We start from the raw sequence: 24,468 nt of genomic DNA, 5'->3' as shown, positions 1-24,468 counted from the left end.
GCAGTGACAACAGTCCACCCACCCAAGAGGTCATTAGCCTTTAGGCTGTATATGAAATCAATATCAATGTTCTTTATATTTAATTATTAGGCTATGTGGTATTAGTCCTCTGTAATTATAACTTGAAAACACATTAATAAGCATTTTTGAAAGAGAAAATACTAATAAAACCTTCTTAGTTCCCCATCAACTGTTACCAGGACTTTTTCTACTATAAATAACAGCCCAAAAAGTGTGATCCAGCAGCACACACAGGCAACAACTTTCCTCTAACCCAAGGGTTACAAATGATCTAAAAGTCTGGAAACCATGGGACACATTTAGTAATATTTTTTAAACCCTCCAAGTTACTAAATCCCTAAGTAAAGTAAATAAGCGAGCCTTAAAATACTTGCCAATGTTTCCGTTCTTGAAAAACAAAATTAAATGGTAACAAAGAAACATATTTGTAGCCGGACGTGGTGGCGCATGCCTTTAATCCCAGCACTTGGGAGGCAGAGGCAGGCAGATTTCTGAGTTCGAGGCCAGCCTGGTTTACAAAGTGAGTGCCAGGACAGCCAGGGCTACATAGAGAAACCCTGTCTCGAAAAACCAAAAAAAAAAAAAAAAAAAAAAAGAAACATATTTGTTTACCAAGGCAGAGCAGGGAAAGTGACCCAGGAGCTAAGAGTACCTCCTGTTTATCCAGACAGCGCTAGGTTGAGGCCCCAGCACCTGTGTTACCTGACACTCTAGCTCCAGCTCCTCCAACACCTCCTACCTTTCTCCGCTGTTACCCACAGACGAGGGGCTTACATTCGCTCAGGTACATGTGTACATGGTTTTTTGAAAAGTAGTAAGGCAGATATGATGCCATACAAATGTCTTCTAGCACTTAAGAAGTCAAAGCAGAACTGTCTTGAGTTCAATGCCAGCCAAGTCTAAACAGCCAAGTCTAGTACAGGCCAGGTAGACATACATAATAAAACTCTAATAAACACACAGACAAAAGCCGGGCGTGGTGGCGCACGCCTTTAATCCCAGCACTCGGGAGGCAGAGGCAGGCGGATTTCTGAGTTCAAGGCCAGCCTGGTCTACAAAGTGAGTGCCAGGACAGCCAGGGCTACACAGAGAAACCCTGTCTCAAAAAAAAAAAAAAAACAACACACAGACAAGCAAACAAATACAAATGGGAGTTTAAAAGAATGTTTAATATATAAACAACTCAAGAAATTAAACACCAACAACCCAAATAATCCAATTTAAAAGAGCTAAACAGAATTCTCAACAGAGAAAACTTAATGGCTGAGAAGCACTTAAAGAAATGTTCAACCTATCAAGTCATCAGGGAAATGCAAATCAAAATGATTCCATCCTATACCTACCTGTCAGAATGGCTAAAATAAAAACTCAAGTGACAACACAGGCTGGCGAGTATGTGGAACAAGAGAAGCATTCCTCCATTGTCAGTGGGAGTGCAAACTTGTACAACCACTATGGAAATCAATTTGGCAGTTTCTCAGAAAACTGGGAATAGTTCTACCTCAAACCCAGCTATATAGCTCTCCACCATCCCACAAGGACACTTGCTCAACTCTCTTCATACCAGCTTTATCTGTAATAGCCAGAAACTGGAAACAGCCCAGATACCTCTCAACCGAAGAATGGATTTAAAATAAAAAAAAAAAAAGTGTTACATTTGCATAAAGGAATGCCACCCAGCTATTAAAATAAAAACAAGGATATCATGAAATTTGCAGGCAAACGGATGGAACAAGAAAATATCCTGAGTGAGGTAATCCAGACCCAGAAAGACGTGTATGGTATGTGCTCACTTGTAAGTGGTATTGGCCATTAAGTACAGAATAACCATGCTACAATCCCAAAAATACTAGGTAATAAGGAGGTCCCAAGGGAGGGTGTTTGAATCCCACTCAAAGGGCAAATAAAATAGACAACAGAAGTGAATGGAGACAGGGAGCAGGGAAGGGAATGAGGCAGGGATCAGGTGTGAAGAGAGCAGGGGACGGGGGATGAGAGGGCTGAAAATGAGAAGAGAAATTGGTAGGGGGGGACATTTCTGTGACAAGCAAGAGACCTGGGAAGGGGGAGCTCCTGGGAGGATTATGAAGTCTGAAGTGACTAACATCTGTAGCTTCCAGTGGAGGGAGGGGGGCACCAACCTACCCATAAAACCTTTGATCCAAAATCTGCCCTGCCTACAAGATGTGTAGGGATAAAGGTGGAGCAGAGATTGAGAAAATGGCCAACCAATGACCGACCCAACTTGAGACCCACCCAATGGGAGAGCGCCAACCCCTAACACTATTAATGTTACCCTGCTATGCTTGCAGACAGAAGCCTAGCCCAACTGCCAACTGAGAGGCTTCAGCTAGCAGCTGATGGAAACAGATGCAGAGACAACAGCCAAACATTAGGTAGAGCTCAGGGAATCTTATGGGAAGAGTTAGTGAGGGGAGGACTGAGGGAGCCAGAGGGGTCAAGGACACCACAAGACCTAAAGAGCCAAATAACCTGGGCCCATGGGGGTTCATATAGACTGAAACACCAACCAAAGAGCATTCATGGACTGGACCTAGGCCCCTATACAAATGCAGCAGATGTGCAGCTCAATCTCCATGTAAGTCTCTTAACAACTGGAGCAGGGGGGCTGGAGAGATGGCTCAGTGGGTAAGAGCACCCGACTGCTCTTCCGAAGGTCCAGAGTTCAAATCCCAGCAACCACATGGTGGCTCACAACCATCCGTAACGAGATCTGGTGCCCTCTTCTGGAGTGTCTGAAGACAGCTACAGTGTACTTACATATAATAAATAAATAAATCTTTAAAAAAAAAAAAAAAACAATTGGAGCAGGGACTGTCTCTGACTCGACTCTGTTGTCTATCTTTGGATCCCTTTGCCGAGCTGGGGTGCCTTGTCTGGCCTCAGTGGAAGAAGACACTATCATCCTGATGAGACTTGGTGTGCCAGGGCAGGTTGGTACCTGGGGTGGGAGGCCTCCTCTGAGAAGGGGAGAGGGAAGAGGGAGAGGGAAGAGGACAGGGATAAGAAGAGAGGAAAAAGGAGGGCTTCGATCAAGATATAAAATGAATGGATAAATAAAAGAATGCTTACTGTAAAATAAAGGGAAAAATAATAACTTAACTGAAAATTTTCCTCTGAGAATATCTACACACGTATCAGGGCTTTGTATCTTCAGTACTATTTAAGACAAAAAAAACCCCAACAAACCAACCAACAAACAAAACCCAACTGAACATCAAAACTGAAACATTTCTGAGATATTTAAAAACCAATGCATTTTTCCCCAAAAAAACTAATAGCCTTTATCCTGAAGGCACTGAGGACACAAAATTAGGTATTCTTAAGTTTCAGAAGATGACCTAAGTTTAAAAGATATAGATAGACTGGACAGAAAAGATGCCAATTACCTTGGTCTAGGAACTGTCCATCTAAATCTATGTATGCTTTAGTCAGGCTGATGCAGGCAACTGGTTTTGCTAATGCTTCCCAGACGACAACAGCCCTGAGATTCCGACTCTGTAACATCTCTACACAGCTCCTGTCATGGTCAGGAAACGTGAACTCAAGCATGTGAAGTTGTTAACAATGGACTCGAGACTTGCCTGAATGAAAAAGTCACTATTCAACTACAGCTGACTTGCTTGACAGAATAAAGATCAACTACTGACAACCTAGATGTTTTTCTCTAACCTTTCAGTTTTAAAATGTAACCCAATTAATCAAGCATTAAAATACTCTTTGAGCCAGCCACAGTCTGCCAGCTGAAGGAGGTCCATGCAGTGTACCTATAACTTTAAGTGACTCATCTGTGATTGAACTGGATGTGGGACCAGAAAACTCTGGCAATACTTGAGGTTCTGAATGTGCAATGGCCAGAAGTCAATTGCGAACCAACTGTGATGATGCATCTGAAGTACTGTAGGCAGTGCTCATCCATACTGCATGACAGGACTTCCTGCACACCTGTTATAAACACATGGCACTTTCCACGTGCATGTCACACCACACGACAGGCTTAAACATGAGACTATTATACTCCATCTATGAGTTAGTGGTTTTACGGTATATAAAGTTTTCTGTTCTTTTAGAAATATAATGGTTTGATTACACAAATACTTAAAATATATTCATACCATAATTTCTTAGTATGTTCATATCAAATGCTAGATGGATGCAGTTAGAATTTTTACTTTAAAAACTACTATTGCGCCGGGCGTGGTGGCGCACGCCTTTAATCCCAGCACTCGGGAGGCAGAGGCAGGCGGATTTCTGAGTTCGAGGCCAGCCTGGTCTACAAAGTGAGTGCCAGGACAGCCAGGGCTACACAGAGAAACCCTGTCTCGAAAAACGACAAAAAAAAAAAAAAAAAAAAAAAACCTACTATTGCTGACTTGGTTCACCTTTAAAATGTTAAATGCAGGGCTGGAGAGATGGCTCAGCAGTTAAGAACACTGGCTGGTGTTTAATTTAACCCAGAACCCACATGGTAGCTCACAACTGTCTATAACTCCAGTTCCATAGGATCTGACCCTCACACAGACAGAAAGACATATTTGTAGACAAAACCATCAATGCACATAAAAGCAAATAAATCTTAAAAACATATCTAGAGAGAAAGATAAAATGTTAGATGGATTTTGACGAGATTAGGAAAGAATTTCCAATTTCTGAAATTATCCTAAATATACTTCTGCCACTTTATACTGTATATTTATATGAATCAGTGTTCTCAGCATGGATGACTATAAAATCAAACTATCCAATATTACTGTATATTACAGCATTAAATATTTGGCCAAGGCCAGATATGGCATATGCTTTTAACCACAGCACCACGAATGGAGATGCAGGCAGATCTCTGAGTTTAAAGGCGAGCCTGGTCTATATAACAGGTTCCAGGCCAGCAAAGACAACAGTATGGGACCCCATAGACATTCTGCCAAGACTTAGTTCTTTTGTATAAAAGTTACAAACAAATATGTATCTCACTAGCTATACAAATTTGCCTGTCTTTAATAAATGTATACCAAAGAAGTATTTTAAACTAATTTTTATTATTTATTATCAGCAAATTATTTGTATTCCTATTTTATAGACCCGTGTAATCAAGACGTGAAAATTTTTTAGGTACAAAGAGGAGAAGTAAAGAAAACAGATGTAAGCAGCTCTAGCTTCATAAAGTTACCCTATTTTTTGAAATGTTCTTATTTACCTCCTTCAAAGAGTCTTAAGTACCTAAAACTCAGGCACATAACAAGTTGGATATAAAGACGGAAGTAAGTTTAGAAACCATGAAATATCCCAGAAGCTTTAAGAAATAAAGAGCCATGGTGCAGCCCCCTGGATGGCGGGACAATCATTTCTCCTGAATCTGATTCCTTCGTAGGACTGCCAGCACAAAACACTCTTGAGTGACAGAAAAGAACCTGCATCTCAGCACTGGCTAGAGGCAGCAGAGTCAGAAGTTCAAAGCCATCTGCCCTCGGCCACAGGAGTGTGAGGCTAGCCTGTGGTACAGACCCTGTTTTGTCTCCCCACAACAAAGGTTAGAAGTACCAAGTTTTATGAATTAGCACCAAAAAGGGGAGAAAAGTACTGTGACTCGAGATGTCTGTAAAACAGCATGGCAATTCTGCATATTTCTCCTTTAGATCGTTTGTTACTGCAGTGAGTGTGGTGAGGATACACAACTGCTGACAGAAACTCTAGTCCAAGTTAACAAACCACAAAAAAAAAAAAAAAAGAGTTCACTTAAATGTCAAGAAAGTTGGGTCCACTCCAGTAACAATAAAATGAAACCAGAGTGCATCTACTGAGTACTTATCCCAAGCCAATAACCAGAAGTCCTAAGACACTCCGCTAGCAGCAGGACAGATGCTTCTCTTCATGCTGAGAGAAGTGCTTTAAAGTATTTAGGTTTGAGATCATTGGGTTTCACCTATAGTAGCTTAGTGACAAGGTACAGAGACAGACCAGGGCAGTAAGTAGCTCAGATGTAGTATCTAGCTGTAGTCGAAAGAGAGCAGCCCCACAGGCTTACTTGTGAATGCTTGGTCACCAGGGAGGAGCACTATTAGACAGGATTAGGAGGCGTGGCCTTGATGGAGGTCTTGTGTCACTGGGGGTGGGCTCAAGTTTCAAAAGCCCTTGTCAGGCCCAGGCTCATTCCCTGCCTGTGGATCAGGATGTAGCTCTCAGCTACAGTTCCAGTGCCTGCCTGCAGGTTGCCATGTTCCCTGTCATGATGATAATGGACTGAAACTGTAAGCAAGCACTCAATAAAATACTTGCTTTCATAAGACTTGCCTAGGTCATGGTGTCTCTTCCCAGTAACACACTAGCTAATCCTTAAAAAAAAAAAAAATATATATATATATATATATATATATATATATATATGTGTGTGTGTGTGTGTGTGTGTGTGTGTAAGTACACTGTAGCTGTCTTTAGACGCTCCAGAAGAGGGTGTCAGATCTCATTATGCATGGTTGTGAGCCACCATGTGGTTGCTGGGATTTGAACTCAGGACTTTTAGAAGAGCAGTCAGAGCTCTTACCCACTGAGCCATCTCTCCAGCCCCAAGATTTTTTTTAATAACTTTATTTTTATTTCATGTGCATTAATGTTTTGCCTGAATGTATGTCTCTGTGAGAGTGTTTAATCATTTGGAACTGGAGTTATAGACAGTCTTGAGCTGCCACGTGGGTACTGGGAATTGAACCCAGGACCTCTGGAAGAGCAACCAGTGCTCTTAACTACCAAGCCATCTCTCCAGCCCCTCCCTAAGATTTTTCTAATTGAGAAAACACACACAATTTAATCTTATAAGCTATATAGTAAGGCTTTATTCCTTTAACATTATTTCTAAAAATTAAGTTAGACTAAGGAGCCACCATCCTAGCACACAGGAGTTGGGCTCACTAGCCCCTAACCTGAGAAGCTATTGACTGTTAATGGTCTCTAGGATAGAGACATCAGTTTTTCTTTAACAGTGTAGCCCTCAATAGGTCAACCACAGTACCATAGATGGTTTCATACTTGTGAATAATTGGGCAGCACAAATTAAACTCACTGAGCTTTTTAAAAAAAACAAAAAAACTGGGGAGGTGAATATTGGAAATCTAGAAGAGTTAGAAGTTATAGGGTGGGTATGATCAAAATTCAGAATATAAAATTCTCAAAGTAAGTGTGTGTGTGTGTGTGTGTGTGTGTGTGAAAGGAAGTTAAACTATTTGGGCTGATAATGTTTCCCACAAGAACCATAGAATAACAAACCCTCAATACCAGGTAGGAAAAACTGTCCTTTTGAATTGTTGGTCTGGGTAGTCCCAAGTGATTTTCAAAGCAACAGAAGGTTCTGATGCCTTGGCTGCTTCTCTGGGATTGAGGGCAGGTCTCTATTGCTGAAGATACCCAACACCAAGGACACAAGACTCAATGATTCAAGCTGGATCTGATCTGAAAACCTTTTTCCACTGGTACCAGAAAAACAAACAGCAGCATGGCTAGGTATCTGTAAAGTCAGTAAGGGCCATTCACATATCAGTGGTAACCAACTGCTGACTAACTGGGCTTAAAGCCCATTCAACAGGAAGAAAAATCATACCTAGTATGGAAAACCTAGCCAGCTTCCCAGGGCTAGTGAAGTCACGGACATTAGAACAGAATCTAATACCACCACTTTGATAGACGAGCATAATTCCTTACTATATTCCAAATGTTACCCTTATACCTAGAGATAAGTGTACCTACTAGCCATCATCAAAGAAGTCTCTCTTTATAACAAATGAAGACCATCAACAGAAACACTACAACCAGATATAATGTAGAGATCAATGGGTCTCGAGACGCCTAGGAGATGGATACATCTACATCACAGCCTCTGCATCTATAGCTCAGGGAACATTAAAGATGAGAGGGCAGAAAAACTCTTAAGTGCTAGAATAACACAAAGTCTGCAGTCAGTTTTTTCTAGAATGGTGGCAAAACAAGCCTAAACAGTGGCAATGTAAATGGGGATCTAATTTGCAAGGGGAAGCTGTTGGGGTCCCATCCTAGACAAAGAACCACAGTGACTGCTACAATAGCCTTAGTTGTCCAATGCAGAGCAGTCAGTCCTGAAACCACAACTCATCAACACAGATTCTGCAGGTTACATTTATGTATTTGTGCATATACATGCATATATAAGTACATACTTCCTATAACAGTAATAAGAAAAAAGAGGCAGCCGGGCGTGGTGGCGTACACCTTTAGTCCCAGCACTCGGGAGGCAGAGGCAGGCGGATTTCTGAGTTCGAGGCCAGCCTGGTCCACAAAGTGAGTTTCAGGACAGCCATATAGAGAAACCCTGTCTCGAAAAAACAAAAACAAAAACAAAAAAACAGAAAAAAGAGGCAATCTACTTGAAAATGAGGGTTACACATGGGAGCAGTTTGGGGAGAGGTACTGGAGGGGGCAAAGTTATATAATTCTATTTTAATTAAAAACATTAAAAAACAAAGATGAGCTAGAGTCATAGCTAAGGGGTAGAATGTTTATGTGACAGACACAAATCCCTGGGTTCACTCTCTAGCACTACAAATCTACACATACACCCTTAAGAGAAAGGAAAAAAAAACAAACTATAACACTAGCAACATGCTAAACAGAGAGCTACAATTCAAATGGTGAAGAAAAGGTATTTTTGTTTTAAGCAAGATTTTCCCCTTTCCCAGTTTCCCCTATGCAAATCCCCTAACCCACCCCTCCCTCCTCCTGCCTCTATTGAGGGTATGCCTCACCACCCTAGCACTCCCCTACACTGAGGCATCAAGCCTTCACAGGTTCAAGGGCCTCCCCTCCCACTGATGCCAGATAAATTGATATCTAGAAATTACTGGACAATTTTTGTTGTCTTAAAAACTCAGATCATATTTTAAAAAATTGAAACTAATCTAGGCTTAAATTCCACCTGTGAATTTTAAAACTCAGTTGTCAGACAGGTGTGGTGGTACAATCAGGAGGCTGAGGCAGGAGGACATCCAAAATTCAAGGTTAGTCTGGGCACTACAGTAAGTACCAGGCCAGTAAAGGCTATGTAGCAAGTCTGTCTAAAAAGTTTCCTAAGCCCTGATTTACAAGTGAGCTCCCCGGTGAGGAGGAAGGAATGCCCTTCTCTCTGAAGAAGCAGGAGGGATCTGAGCACATCCTTGCCCAGCACGCTTCCCCACAACTGTCTCTACTTCTCCACACATCCAAGCATAAAAACAAATCCCACCTCATTTCCTTAGAAGGCCCCAACCATATAAAACAAAATAATGCTTTTCCTTGCTAACGTGTCTTTTGTTAGATGAGGTCTTGGCCATGAACTTCAATGGGAAGTAAAGATAGTTCCTCTTCCTTTTATTATATATAAAAGCCTTATCTTTTGATTTGGCTTTCTTTGTAAATGTTAGTAGTGACCCCTAGCGCAGTGAGTTACTATGGTTAAAGGGTGCACTGCTCATAAAAGCCTATTTCCTAGTCAGGTACATGGTTTACAAGTGTTAACTCATGTCTGTGATGGGGATTGAACACTAGCCACAGTGTCCGTCCGGTCTAATGGCGCAGGTAAGTTATCATTTATGCACACAGCTCAGAACCTAAGCCTAATGAAGCTGGGGATGCAGGTCTGCGGAGAGTGTAACTTCCTGTCAATCACAGAGCCTAAGCCTTAGAAGGTGACACCAAAACAAAACCAAGAAAACCTTCATACTTCCACATTGGGGAAAAAAAGAAAAGAAAAATTTTAAAAATCAAGATGGCTTCCAAAATGGATCAAATTAGAAACAATAATTTTCATAGGCTTTGTTGTTGCTTTTCTTTTGGAGACAGGGTCTCACTATGTAGGCTCTGGCTGTCCTGGAACTCATTATATATAACTAAACTTTTAGATAAAATTAATAACTTTGTTTTTTTCCTTTACTTCCTAATAGAAAATCAAATGTTTATTAATTGGGCAAGGTAATATAGAAAAGTATATTCTAAATGCCAACAAAATCCAGAAGATGAAATTTTAAAATAGTATCTGTGCTGGTAGAGTAAAACATGTCCTTATTCCCAGCACTTAGAAGGCAGAGACAAATACTTTCTATGAGTTTAAGATCAGCTGGATCTACAGAGAGAGTTCTAGACTCATCAACAAGAGCTGATACAGTAATAGACCCTGTCTCAAAACAAAACAAATCAATAACAAAGTATATAAATGATCTAAAATATTAAGAAGTTTTACAAATTAGAAATATCATTATATCAAATGTCACAAAGCACAGGCTGGAGAGATGAGGTAGAGGTTGAGAGCACTGGCCACTCCTGCAGAGTTCCCTGGAGCACATGAGCGCTCACAACTACCTGCACCTCCAGCTTCCGGGGTCTGACATCCTTTTGTAAGCTCCGCCCCCATACCAGGCACACATACAGTAAGATATAAAATAAGTCTGTTTTAAAAGTCATAAACCATTTAGAAATACTATAAAGATTAGGCAAATGGAAAGATACAACATGCATGTGGATTAAACAGACTCAATACATCTACGATAAGGTAATCCCAATAAAAACCCCAGCAGTCAGTCAGTCTGTCTTTGTCTATGTATGTTTGTGTGTATATAGGTCATGAGAATAAGAAGGTTGAAGTACAGGTGTGTGCTATCCACATGTGTGTGTACATATGCATGGAGTTCAGTAGTCAATCTTGGGTGTTGTTCCTCAAGAACCATCTACTCTCTTTGTTTTCATTTATTTTTAAATTTTACTTATATTGGGGGAGGTGTATGATGTGTGCATGTGTGCTGATGTGTGCATGTGTGCGAATGATACACAAGTGGAGGTCAGAGGAATGATATTATGTGTCTTGTCTCCACTTTATTTCTTGTTTAATTGTTATTATTGGGGGCACTTACCACTGCACATACACATAACAGAGAAGATCTGTTCCCCTACCTCCACCCCAATCCCCAAAGAGCTGGAGTTACACCTGACCCTTTAGGTGGGTCCTGGAGGTTCTATCTCAGGGTCGGAGGCACTATCAAAGAATAGAGTAGTTATAATTATGTTGTAAACTACAAGTGGAATAGTAAAGTAAGCCGGGCATGATGGCGCACGCCTTTAATCCCAGCACTTGGGAGGCAGAGGCAGGCGGATTTCTGAGTTCCAGGCCAGCCTGGTCTACAAAGTGAGTTCCAGGACAGCCAGGGCTACACAGAGAAACCCTGTCTCAAAAAACCCAAAAACAAAAACAAAAACAGAATAGTAAGGTAAGATGTACGTATAAAAAGCATTAAGGTTTTTAAAACATACCAATGCCAAGTACAAACTTTAATTTCCCAGTTTCAAGATCTTCATATTTCTGTAGGCAACACTCATAACATCTTTCTCTTTTCCCTCAACTGAAGTTGAACTGGGCTCTGCCATAGTTAGTGTCATTCATATTAATTCTAAGTTTAGCCTGCTTGCTTTGATGCTCGATGGTTTATCTCAACAAATAGACTGGTCTCTGGGTAGATAATTTATAACAGGCATACTGGTCAGCTGAAGGTCAAACAGTCTATAAGACTGGCTCACATCTACAACTTTTAAAATAAAAGGATTTCTGAGTTATCCTGTTCTTGCCTTTTGTATTCTAACATCAGATCCTCCCGCCCCATCTCTCAAAAGTACCTGAGTGTGTAGAACACTCACGTATTCAGTGAGGCATCTGATGTCGTCAATATGAAGAGTCTCCCTATAAGGCACCCGAGAACCCTGAAGCCCTACAGGAGCCGCCACAATGGCCAGGGCGAGGCTTCTACAGGCTACGCAGAGTCCACACTTGGTACAGGAGAAAACTGACCCAATGTTTGTGCACTCTTTGCTTCTCTTTAGTTTGAAATAAGAAACTGGTATTTTTGCTGAGAGATTCACCTCCAACATCCTTTATGTATTTTCATAGTTTTTCAGATATGGTGACAAAGGCAATTCTTTTGACTTTTATTTGGATTCTTCTGGCCTGTTATTGGATTCCAGAGATTTCAAAGATGGTCTGTTCTTTTCACTTTTATCCTGGATTCTACCTGGAAGAAGTGTTTTGCTGTGAATCTTCACAGCCTTGAGGTTCATCAAAGATGTTAGACATCTACACACAGGGTGCCACACTTACTTGCCATGAAAACAAGGCTACAAGGACTACCTGCCAGCAACCTGGAACATGGAGGGGCTGCATCTGTAGGCTGGCCCTGAGAGAGCAGCATGGTGCACAAGAACCATTTACCTTGCTCTATATGACAAGATCTCAAATGGCCAGGAGCTATTCAGCAAGGCTGGCTGACCAGTGAGCCCCATGGACCCAACAGTTATGTTCAACATTTTTATGTGGGTTGTGGAGATGGAAGCTCAGGTCCTCATGTTTGCACTAAACGCACTATACTGACTGAAGCCATCCTTACAGCACTGTCTGTACTGGTGGGGCTTTCTTGTTGTTTGTGGTTTGATTTTCACTAATTCCTATAGTAACATAAAGGAGTCGTCTTATTAGAAAAGTTGCAAAAAAGAACAGTTGAGGATTAAAACAGACTAAAAACAGCGGTTCTCAACCTTCCCAATGCAGTTTAATACAGCTTTTCATGTTGTAGTGACCCCAACCATAGAATTATTTTGTTGTTACTTCATAACTATAATTTTGCTGCTGTTATGAATCAAAATGTAAATCTGATATGCACGATATCTGACATGCAGCCTCCAAAGGGGTTGTGACCTACTAATTGAGAACCAATGGACTAGAGGATTCTAACAGACTAGAATACATGCAGCCAAAGTTAGTATTTATTTAGCTGCTACTATATAATACATTTTTAAACTAAACATAGAATATAATGAGAAAAGGAAAACTCTTGCTCTTGAAACATTGACAAGCCAAAGTAACAGATTACCCAAAGCTACAAGCTAATGACTTCTCAATGTACTAAGGTGTAGGATATACAGTAAGAAACTGTCTAAAAGCAAACAAATGGCTCAGAGCCGATAGACAGAGGTTAAGAGCACTTGCTGCTCTTCCAGAGACACCAGGTTGTATTTCTGGGGGCCATGTGGTAGCTCATAACAGTATGCTAACTCTGGTTCCAGGGTACCCAACACCTTCTCCTAGCCTCCCTAGACACCAGGCACCCGTGTTGTGTAGAGACATATATGTAGGCAAAATACCCATACACGTAAACAAGGAATTTAATGCTCTGAAGGGATTTGCCAGTGTCAGGATTGTACAGGGAATGGTTCTTAAAGAATATAAACTCAGATCAAGTATGCCAGCACATACCTGTAATCCCAGCACTGAGAAGGCTGAGGGAAGATAATAAACTCAAGACCAGCCGAGACAGATAGTAACTCACCCTGTCTCAAAAATAAATAAATAATAAATATGGACATACATACCAAGAGCATTTCTACCACACACTCAAATCTTAAAGAAACATGAACACACTCCTCTTTATCACTGTATGGCAAAGCACATCTTCTAATGAAAAGTCTCCTAACTTCAAAGATGTGAGTTTTTGTTTGTCTTGCTTTTGTGTGTTTTACAATGTCAAACGTTACTCAGTTACTTTTCATGACAACCATTCAGGAAGCAACTTTTACATTTTAAAGTTTTGTGTATTTAACTTTTTTTTTTAAAGGAGGACCTGGCTATACCTGCCCAGGATGGTCTCAAACCTCTGGACAAACAATCCCTCAGCATCAGCTTCCTGAGTGCTGAGGCTACAAGCTCACACTGCAGCCGTATGTGTACCACATGTACTCACCCTCATCACTCAAACCTACTACTCTTAGGCTACAGACCGCCCTGCCAATGCTGCCAAGGCTGCCAATGCTGCCAATGCTTTCAGTTCTGAAGAGCTGGGCTGCAGACTGACACACTGGCTATTTCAACTCGATCTCAGAGACAGAAAGAGCACAGTGCTGGGCTTTCAAGGAGTCTGTAACGAGGAGCAAAGCTAACACCTCTAGTCTAAAGAAAGCCTTCTGTATAGAAAATGAACACATGTCCTCAAGTAAAGTACCCATGGGCTAGGGAGATAACTGAGCAGGTAAGAGCATGCGGCCTGAATTCCATTCCCAGTGCCCATGCAGGAGCTTTACCACCATCACAAACTCCAGCTCTGGGGTCGGATGCCCTTTTCTGGGGGCCACCTACATTCATACACCCATACAGATAATACACACACACACACACACACACACGTACACACAATTAAAAATAAAACAAATCTTCTTTTAGAAAAGAGTAAACCATTATGAAACTGGGGATATAGCTCAGTAGGTAAAGCATTTGCCTGGCATGATCAAGGTTCAAGGCTTGACTCCTAGCACCACAAGTGAACAACCATGAAAATGTTTGGGGGTAAAAAAAAAAAAGTTGCTGAGTGTGGTGGCTCACGCCTGAAATCCAAGCACTCACACCCTCCCAATCCCATAATAATACACTATTAACTTTATGGCAGAGTGAGAAATCCAAAATTTCATCTTTCAGCTGGGTACTGTGACACATGCCTGTTTTCCTAGCATTTGGGAAGCAGACGCGCAAGAACCATGCAAGTTCCAGGTCAGCCTGCATGAGTGAGTTCCAGGTCAGCCTGCATGAGTGAGTTCCAGGTCAGCCTGCATGAGTTCCAGGTCAGCCTGCATGAGTGAGTTCCAGGTCAGCCTGCATGAGTGAGTTCCAGGTCAGCCTGCATGAGTGAGTTCCAGGTCAGCCTGCATGAGTGAGTTCCAGGTCAGCCTGCATGAGTGAGTTCCAGGTCAGCCTGCATGAGTGAGTTCCAGGTCAGCCTGCATGAGTGAGTTCCAGGTCAGCCTGCATGAGTGAGTTCCAGGTCAGCCTGCATGAGTGAGTTCCAGGTCAGCCTGCATGAGTGAGTTCCAGGTCAGCCTGCATGAGTGAGTTCCAGGTCAGCCTGCATGAATGAGTTCCAGGTCAGCCTGTATGAATGAGTTCCAGGTCAACTTAGAGCATAGTGTGACATCTGTCAGAAAAAGTTTTTTTCTATTTTTGAAAAACAGCTTAAAAGAATTAGAGCCAAAATGCCCAAGTACACACATTAATGTATTCATTAATCTATAATTTTAGTAAAAAGGGTTTTTACAAGAATTTTAAAGTAAGTTACGACTTTTTCTAATTATCTGTACAAGCTCAGGAACCAACTCTCAAGAATACTGGGTAACTTCAATGTTCACAATCTCAATGGAAAAATAACCCGACAAGAGCTCATGCAGCCAAATAAATGATTCCATGAACAAGTGACCACTGAACTTCCTGTGGACCCACTGTTGCATCAAGATCAGCAGTTCTTAAGAGTTCAAAAGTCATTACTTACCGGCAAGGGTATAATCCATATCAAAACCAAAACACTTTATTTTTTCCATGGCTAAACTTCGGTTCACAAACACCCTATAAAAGAATAAGAAAATCATATCTTGATCAACATTAAAGTTTAATGACGCTATTTTACTATTTTTTATACTGTCATTTATTTTATTTTCCCAACTGACATTATATTATTGTATATATTTATGGTGTTTAACATGATGAATGGATATAACATACACAGTGACTACTGTACTAGGGACCAAGCAACTTAAACATGCCACGCAGCTAAGTCTCCCTCCCTCCCTCCCTTGCCTTTCTAATACACCAGCTCATTATTACCTGTGCTCACACTGTACCGTCAAGCCTTGGACAAATGGCTCCTAGATAACTGTAGTTATGTATCTCACACATACAATGAGTATACTCTCCATAGCTATGAATTTACCTTTTTTTCTTAAGTTTCAAATGCAAGTGATACTATGCAGTATATTCCTGTATTTGATGTATTTACTCAGTACAATGTCATCTAAGTTCATGTAAGTGGTTGCAAATGGTAGAATCTCCCTTTGAAAGCTAAATAATGTTCCTCTGATATGTTTAGAGAGTTCAAATTTACCCTACATCAATGGATGAATGCTGTAATTCGTAACGATGCAATGAACACTGGAGAGCAGTGGGCAAGGTGGGTGATCTCATTTTCTTTGGGTACTTTTATTACTTTGATTTCTTTGGGAAACTTGGTGCCATTTTTCACTGTGGATATAACAATTTATGCCAAACTTTTGTATATCTAATTGCGATATTAATTTGGACCTCTTAGATTAGATGATCTGTGATTTTAAATACTTTTTCATGTATCTGTTGGCAATTTACATGTCTTCCTAAGACATATAAATTGCCTATTTTTTTTTTCAACTGGGTTTTCTTTTCTGCTATTTGTCTGCTTGGAGACTACTAACAGTTTGATCCAGTGGTAAGGTAGGCCCACGCTGAAGTAATGAGGAGGTTAGCTAAGGCAGGAGTAGCAAATTCAAAGCCAGGAATTAAAAGCCAAACTTTGTAACATAACAAAAAATAAAGCTAGATGTGACAGCACGTTCCTGTAATCCCAGCAGTGGGGAGTCTAAGGCAGGAGGATCACAAATCACAAGCCAGCCTGGGCTGGCTACATGAGTTCCAGGCCAGCCTGAGCTACACAAATAGACCCTGTCTCAAAAGAAAACAAAAGCCCAAGCAAATAAACAAATAATATGGGAAATAAGTCAGGTGTGAAGGAACAGGCTGAAGCAGGCCAACCTCATGTTCAAGCCAGGCTGGGTCATACATGGTGTAGCCCTGTCTAAAATTAAAAAAAAAAAAAAAAAAAAAAAACCTCCAAGGTCTAAGGAGCTTAGCATATACAATGCCCTTGGTTCAATCTCAAGCATTACATAAAACCAAGCATGGAACATACACCTATAACCCAGGTGGAGGCAGGGTGGGCAGAAGTTCAAGGTGATTCTCAACTACATAGTGACCCTGTCTGTGTCTCTGTGCCTGTGTCTATGTCTGTCTGTCTCTCTCTCTCTCTCTCTCAAACACACACACTTTTAAAACTTTAGACTTCTTTGTGTTACAAATTATAATAAAATGGACAGTTTTAAAGAATGCATTCCCAAAGAATTGCTTAAAATAATTCAACTGAAGATGGAACACTATCATTTATTTTCTATGAAAACCATTTGCATCTCATGGATTTCACTGCTCCCACACACAGGTTAGCTCAGTAAGTCTGTTAGATTCTGAAAGAAGTATTACATAAAATTTTCATACTCCCCTTAAACTCCTCTGGGGAGGTAGGGGGCAGGTGTGGTGGCAAACACCTTTTAACTCAGCAGAGGCAGGCAGAGCTCGTATGAACTTGAAGTCACACTCACCTACATAGTCAGTTCTGGGTCAACCAAGTTTACACAGAGAAACTCTGGCTCAGGGTTACTAACCCACAGTCAAAATTTCTGACCCAGAACTGATCCTGTCTAAAAGAACTGCAGGGACAAAAATGGAGAAGAGATTGAAGACAAGAGCCGAGCATGGCTGTCCTCTGAGGCCCTACCTGCAGCTGACTGAGACAGACACAGATACTTACACACAACCATTGGACTGAAGTCAGGACCCCTATAGTTGAATTACGGGACGGCTTGAAGAAGCTGAACGGGGTGACCCCATAGGAAGACCAGCAGTCTTAAATTAGCCAGCTCCCAGGAAGCTCCCAGACGCTGAGCCACCAATCAGGCAGCATACATGGGCTGGTCTGAGGCCTCCAGCACACAGGTAGCACAGGAGTGCTTGGTGTGGCCGCGTGGGAGAAGATGTAGGCCCAAGGGAAGGGAGGCTAGGTGGGAGGGGAGCACCCTCTCAGAGGCAAAGGGGAGGAAGAATGGGAAAGGGAACCACGGGGGTTGGGGGTGGTAGGAGCAATGGCTGGAATGTAATTTTTTTTTTTTTAAAAACCTAGTTTTTGGAACATCATTATCTTGACTTAAGCATACTAAGAGAAAGGAAAAAGAAAATGTTGTCAGCTGAAAGAAAAAAGAACCTAGAGGAAGAGTGGCAGCTCCCCAAGCCTTTCTGTTTTAGTTCTTTGTTTCTAGTAGTTTGAGGTGCTAGAAAAGCAAACATAGATAGGGCTTGCACATCAAGCAATCATCACAAAGCAACAACTGCTACACACACACACACACACACACACACAGAGCTACTTAGCTCCAAATACCACAGTGATCCTCCTCTCAGGTTTTATCCTGTTTTTTCACTGAAAGCAAAATCTACCTGACGACTGACAATCCCCACCTACATAAATCCTTTTGAAAAAACACTGGAGAAAGACACAAAATAATGGTTCTAACTCTAAAAACCGAAAGCTACTACGGCTGAGGCTTTTCAACAGGCAAGGGGGCCAACTGGATGAAGCCTTGCTCAGAGCCGTAACAGCTGATGTGCCTAAAATACCCTCAGGGAACACAGGCAGCAAGGAGATGAGGAGGATTGCTCTTCCACCTCATATATCTTAAGAAATAGGTCCAGAACAACGTAGTTTTTAAAAAGCAACTTCAACTTTGATAGGAAAAAGATGTTAGCTGGTTTTAGGTGCAGCTGAGGTAGCAGGGAAGACAGTAACGCAGAAGAAATGTCTCAAAGCAAAGCTCTTTTCTTGGTCAGGGAAAAAAAAAAAGGCTGCACCTGCATAGCCATGGGAATCTTTCAAAGTAGACGCATTTTGAAAAGACAGCAAGAGCAGGGCACCCTTGCTAATGTTGGGAATAACATATTTCAGAAATATGAAAATCTATTTTTGCCAAAGTAATCATGGCTAAATATCCATCAAGTTGCATGTCTCACCCCTCTCTGAGTTGACTAATCACATTATCTACTCCATCAACACATTTACCGATGTGTGCTAGAATACACATCTCATTCTGTGACAAATATCACAAAATATCCTTTGGGAATAGTCAGAGCTACAAAACTTTGTATGTTCTTAAGATTAGAAAATAAGATCTGGCAAGTGGGTAAAAGCTCTTGCTGCCAAGCATGGCAATCTGAGTTCAGTCTTAGGAATACCATCAAAGAGGAGAACTCACTCGCTCAGTTGTCCTTTGACCTCTCCAAGTGCCTGCGGTGGCATGAGTTCCCACATACAAACATTTGCACGCAAACACGTACACACAATATATTAATAAAACATTTTAATTAGGAAAAATACATTTATGAAAAACTTGCATCAAATATCCTTTCCTTTTCATTCAAAGCAAGCACTCTAAATCGTAGCATCCCCTGCTAAACTTAAGAGAGCATCACTCCTATGCCCTCACTTCTGTTGTGATCTTTATGTGAAAACCTCACCTATAGTCTCAGCTTTCCTTTTCTTTCCCTAACTTAAACTATGAACATAGAAGAAGGTATACAGAAATGAAATCTAATTTGCTGTGTAAGCTAAGCTGTAATAAGCAAAGGAACAATTGTTACAGAGAACTAAGCCAAACACAGTTCCTGCATGTATATGCTAAGCTTTCCAAATACACAAATACCCAATGCTGAAAGAGAAGTCTTTGGCACAGGAGAAAATGTAAACCTAACCTCACATATCTCAGGATAGACTTCAACAGACACTTATCTCTCAGCTTGAGACTAATGGCCGTTCCCCACCGAGTTTACAAATTAAATGAAGTGTAAGATATTATGTCAACTACAAGGTATTAACAGAAAAACAAGCTCATTGACCCACATATTTCAAAACAAATCAATTTACATACTTGGGAAAAATCAAATTTTTCTACAAATACCAGGACCTTTCTGCAGATCTGCCTGTGGCAGCTTACTATGGTCTTACTAAACTATTAACTAGCAGAATAATTTCACCTATGTTCAAGAGCATAAACATATCTGTAAACATTAAAAGCATGCTTTAAAACATGTAATTATCACCCAAAACATCATGGCTAAACTAGGCATCCAATTATAAATCAGAATCATAAATCCAACTATCATCCAGAATTCCCACAGATAAGAGCTGTGAGCTAACACTCTGAGGATTAACAGGAGAAACAATTTCTAGGAGATACATACACAGGAACATTATAAAACTAAACACAGACTCCAGTAAAAACACCTTTAGCAATATTTACTATCAAATCCCACAGCAGTAAGGCAAAAAAAGCTGAAGAAATTCCATTCAGGTACAGATATTAGCTGCAAGAAATAAAACCATTACTATAATGTGCTTTAAGAATAGGGATCTAAGAGTCTAAGATTTAACATAAACATGCAACTTATTATATTTGAAATTCTGTAAACAGCAAACTACTGGTTTGGATCTGACTATAATTCAAAGCAAAATTACCTCATCTGTCACTGGTTTCCGTTTTGCAAACTGAAACTATCTGGGTAAAGCAGTTTCTGAAGTCACATAACAAGGTTCTTCTTAAAATCCCTAAAACAATTTTTGAGTGTGTGTGATGTTAACCTAACTTCTAAAAGACTGTTTAGCCCGAGCCAGGCCCCCTCCACACCATGTATCTTCTGAGACGGTGTGGGAGAAAACACCTCTGTGTCTAATTTAACGTGTCATTGGATATCACTGTTGCTCCACACAAATCCATTTGGAATAGAGTTTCTCTGGCAATGGTGAACTGCATCTGTAACTCCTCCCTTTGCTTGGGAGTCACAGTTTCCTGGCCAAGCGCCCAACAACAGTTACTGCAACAAGTGAGAGGACTGTAAAATGCTCTTGGGCGTCTATTTTCACTGTAAGCAGCTGCAGCGGTGCATTCAAACTGCTAGCAGGAAACTACTCCAAGTGCATCTGAGTAGGTAAACTCAAATTATGAACTATAATAAATTAGTGTCATGTCTGCAAATGTCACTTAGGTGGAGGCAAGATAACTGCCTGGGGGCTGGAGAGATGGCTCAGTGGTTAAGAGCACCAACTGCTCTTCCGAAGGTCCTGAGTTCAAATCCCAGCAACCACATGGTGGCTCACAACCATCTGTAATGAGATCTGACGCCCTCTTCTGGTGCATATGAAGACAGCTACAGTGTACTTAGATATAAAAATAAATAAATCTTAAAAAAAAAAAAGGATAACTGTCGGGGCTATAGAATGAGACAAAAACAGGAAAAAAAATGCTCTAAAACGTAGATTGTTTGTTTGTTTGTTTTTCAAGACATGGTTCTCTGTTTGGCCCTGGCTGTCCAGGAAATCATTTTGTGGACCAGGCTGGCCTCAAACTTAGAGATCCTCCTGTCTCTGCCACCCGAGTGCTGGTTCAAAGATGTGAGCTACCAGCACCGCCAGGGCATAAATGCAGACTTTTTGATGAAAACAACCTAGCTGCTTTTCCCCCCAATCTGTTCCTGTTCCTGCCTCTGCATCTTTCCCCACTCAAGCTTAAAGCAGCATCCAATTATCTATGTGCCCTCCTTCACACTTCCAAATGTCTTTAGAATCCATGTCTTTCACCCCATTAATTTTGCAAGGTCATAATTCTCCAGAAAACATTTCCCACTGGTCTGTCCTCATCCGGATGCTGACTGCTCTGAGGCAGGGCTGCTGGAAACGTGATACACAGACTAATGCTCTCACCACGAACATTTCACTAATCCAGGACACCACCCAGAGACTTCTATCACTTAGAAATTTTTATAGCAATTTGATAAGAGAAATAATTTGCTAATATAATAATAAAACGTCCTTTAATCTCAGCACTTTTGAACAAGGGAGGTTAGCCTGAGCTACAAGTGAGAACCTATCTCAAAAAAGGAACAAAATATTTTCTGTCTCTATGTAATTTGTTTTTACTATAGTTTAGAAGTATTATCAATTGAAAATGAATGGGAAATGTTAAAAGCTAGTTACTCTCCTCCTAAATTATCCTTAGTGAATGCTCAAAACTACTTAACTAATAAATTACAAGCTCTTGAATCTTCAAGGAGTTGAAAGCCTTTTATTATTTTGCTAAAATATTAAGTATGTATCATCCATACCATGTAGCCTTTCCTGTTATTACCTTATTGTTTGCTAGTTATTGCTTTATTAATCAAGCTGTTTAACACGCTTAAGGCTTTGTTTATGCTGTTAACTATACACTGTCCACTACTGTTATAGTCAAGTTTCTCTGTCACATGGCTCAACAGTTCAGAGCATGTTTATCCTTCCAGAACCGCGGACCTGAGTTCAGATCCCATTACCCTTATCAGATGCCTTCTAACCATTGTAACTACAGCTCCAGGGAACCTGTCATGTCCTCTCTGGCCTCTGTGGACACCCATACACGTGGTAGACACAGACACACACATGCACACATTTACAAAAGTGGAGTAAATCTTTTTTGTAAAGAAAAACTAGGAACAAAACACCCATGGAAGGAGTTACAGAGACAAAGTTTGGAGCTGTGATGAAAGGATGGACCATCTAGAGACTGCCATATCCAGGGATCCATCCCATAATCAGCTTCCAAACGCTGACACCATTGCATACACTAGCAAGATTTTGCTGAAAGGACCCAGATATAGCTGTCTCTTGTGAGACTATGCCGGGGCCTAGCAAACACAGAAGTGGATGCTCACAGTCAGCTATTGGATGGATCACAGGGCTCCCAATGGAGGACCTAGAGAAAGTACCCAAGGAGCTAAAGGGATCTGCAACCCTATAGGGGGAACAACATGATGAACTAACCAGTACCCCGGAGCTCTTGTCTCTAGCTGCATATGTATCGAAAGATGGCCTAGTCGGCCATCACTGGAAAGAGAGGCCCACTGGACTTGCAAACTTTATATGCCCCAATATAGGGGAATGCCAGGGCCAAAAGAATGGGAATGGGTGGGTAGGGAAGTGTGGGGGGGGGCGCTATGGGGGACTTTTGGGATAGCATTGGAAATGTAATTGAGGAAAATACGTAATAAAAAATATTAAAAATTTGAAAAAGAAAAAGAAAAAAAAAAAGAAAAACTATCCTGAGGTGGGTTGCCTCTGGGTGGTAGAGTGTCTGGATAGCTGGCGGAAGTGTGACAGAGTATCTCACTGTGCCAAAGAGCTATGCAGCATAACGGCTTCTGGTGCTCAGATTGCTTTTCTATTGCATGGAAGAGATTTCACCAACAAATAATTCCATAAGTATTTTATCTTACATTATAAGTATTTTAACTATACATTCTACCATGCACATAAAATACTAAGTAATTCTCTTACCATTTGCTTGATTATAAATTTGAGACCAAAATCTATAGCCTTCTCAACACTAAACAAACACAACAAATAACAATAACTGGAATTTAAACTAGAAACTTAGTACCAGAATTTGAAAGCTTGTAGAGAGGACACATTCCTATTAATGGGCACAGGATTTCTTGTGGGAAAAATATATTGTTCTAAACTTAAAGAACTAGGGATACCATTTGGCTGAGTCTAGCAAGCACAAGACCCTGAGTTCAATCCCTAGAAAAATGAATGGCAAGAAGAAAAAATGAGAGGCAAAAGAGAGGAGAGAGAGGGGGAGCAGAGGGAGAAAAGAGGAAGGAAGGATGGTAGTGCTATCAGTTGCACAATTCTACATATATTAAAGCTACTGAATTTCACACTCTAAAAAGAAATTAAAATGGCGTGTTTACTGTATTCCAAAACAATGCCCCTTAGCAGCATTCTGTTAAGAACTTACAGATAAGACCTTCCTGGTCCTGGAGAGCAAACCTAAGGTCTGTGCTTGCTGTACAAACCACCCATCACTGGGCTTCACTCTACCACCTAAATGGATTCTGAAAAATTACCAGCTCTGACTGGGCATGGTGGCATACACCTGCAATCCCAGCACTTAAGAGGAGGCGGCAAGCGTATCCGTGTGAGTTCAAGGTCAGTCTGCTCTGCATAGCTGGTGCCAGGCTAACCAGGGCCACACAGTAAGACCCTCTATACAAAAACAAAACCAAACAAAAAAACCTTACGTTCAGATATGCACTAGGATTCTCAGAAATCATTATAAAAGCAAAAATCATATAGTACTACTTTTTACAGTTAGGACGGGACACATTTGGTCCCAGATCATACCAACAGAACAGCAGCTAGTGCTTTCTGTCTGAATAAAATGCCTTGCATCATTGTTAAGGTGAATTATATTGATTTTATTTACATAGATAATATTTAAAAGTTCAAGAATCTGCTCCCTTAGCACAGGGCACAGTGCTTCAATCTCCTAAAAAAAAAAAAAAAAAAAAAAAATTCACAGGGAAAAACCAACACTGAGACAACTATAGAACAAAATTTAAGATGATTCAGATTGACAATATCACCAATTATAAAAACTTACTTATATCACACACAAGTTAGAATAGGGGGTGGGTGTCCAAGAGCAATTAAGGGAGAGGGCAAACCTCCTCTCAGAAGTGAACAAGTCTCATCTAGAGGCTGTGATCTAAAGTCATACTACCAGGATAGTTAATACTGCTCCCAGGTGACTGAAAACAAAAATAAACCAAATCTAGAATTTAACCTGAATTCTATGTGGTATTTTACCCAGTATCAAAAGAAAAAAAAAGTATGTTAAACGTGGGGGAAAGCC

The 24,468-nt window shown here is 40.8% G+C and overlaps 1 protein-coding gene across 5 annotated transcripts in view; it reads right to left on the bottom strand.

The window, feature by feature from the left end:
- Nt5c2 (5'-nucleotidase, cytosolic II) overlaps nt 1-24,468 on the bottom strand; it is a 131,082-nt gene that overhangs the window by 22,581 nt on the left and 84,033 nt on the right. For 4 of the 5 annotated variants that reach the window (XM_029472571.2, XM_021151587.3, XM_021151588.3 and 1 more), the window contains exon 3: nt 15,387-15,460. In XM_029472571.2, coding sequence (XP_029328431.1) covers nt 15,387-15,460 — 74 coding nt within the window. Of the gene's footprint in view, nt 1-13,330; nt 13,844-15,386; nt 15,461-24,468 lie in introns of those variants that run through there. The other variant, XM_029472572.2, reaches the window with a different exon arrangement.

The sequence above is a fragment of the Mus caroli genome, unplaced genomic scaffold (assembly GCF_978045245.1).
Source record: "Mus caroli unplaced genomic scaffold, Mus_caroli_1 scaffold_20, whole genome shotgun sequence".
Classification (NCBI taxonomy): Eukaryota; Metazoa; Chordata; class Mammalia; order Rodentia; family Muridae; genus Mus; species Mus caroli.
This window is presented reverse-complemented; position numbering and strand designations above follow the sequence as displayed.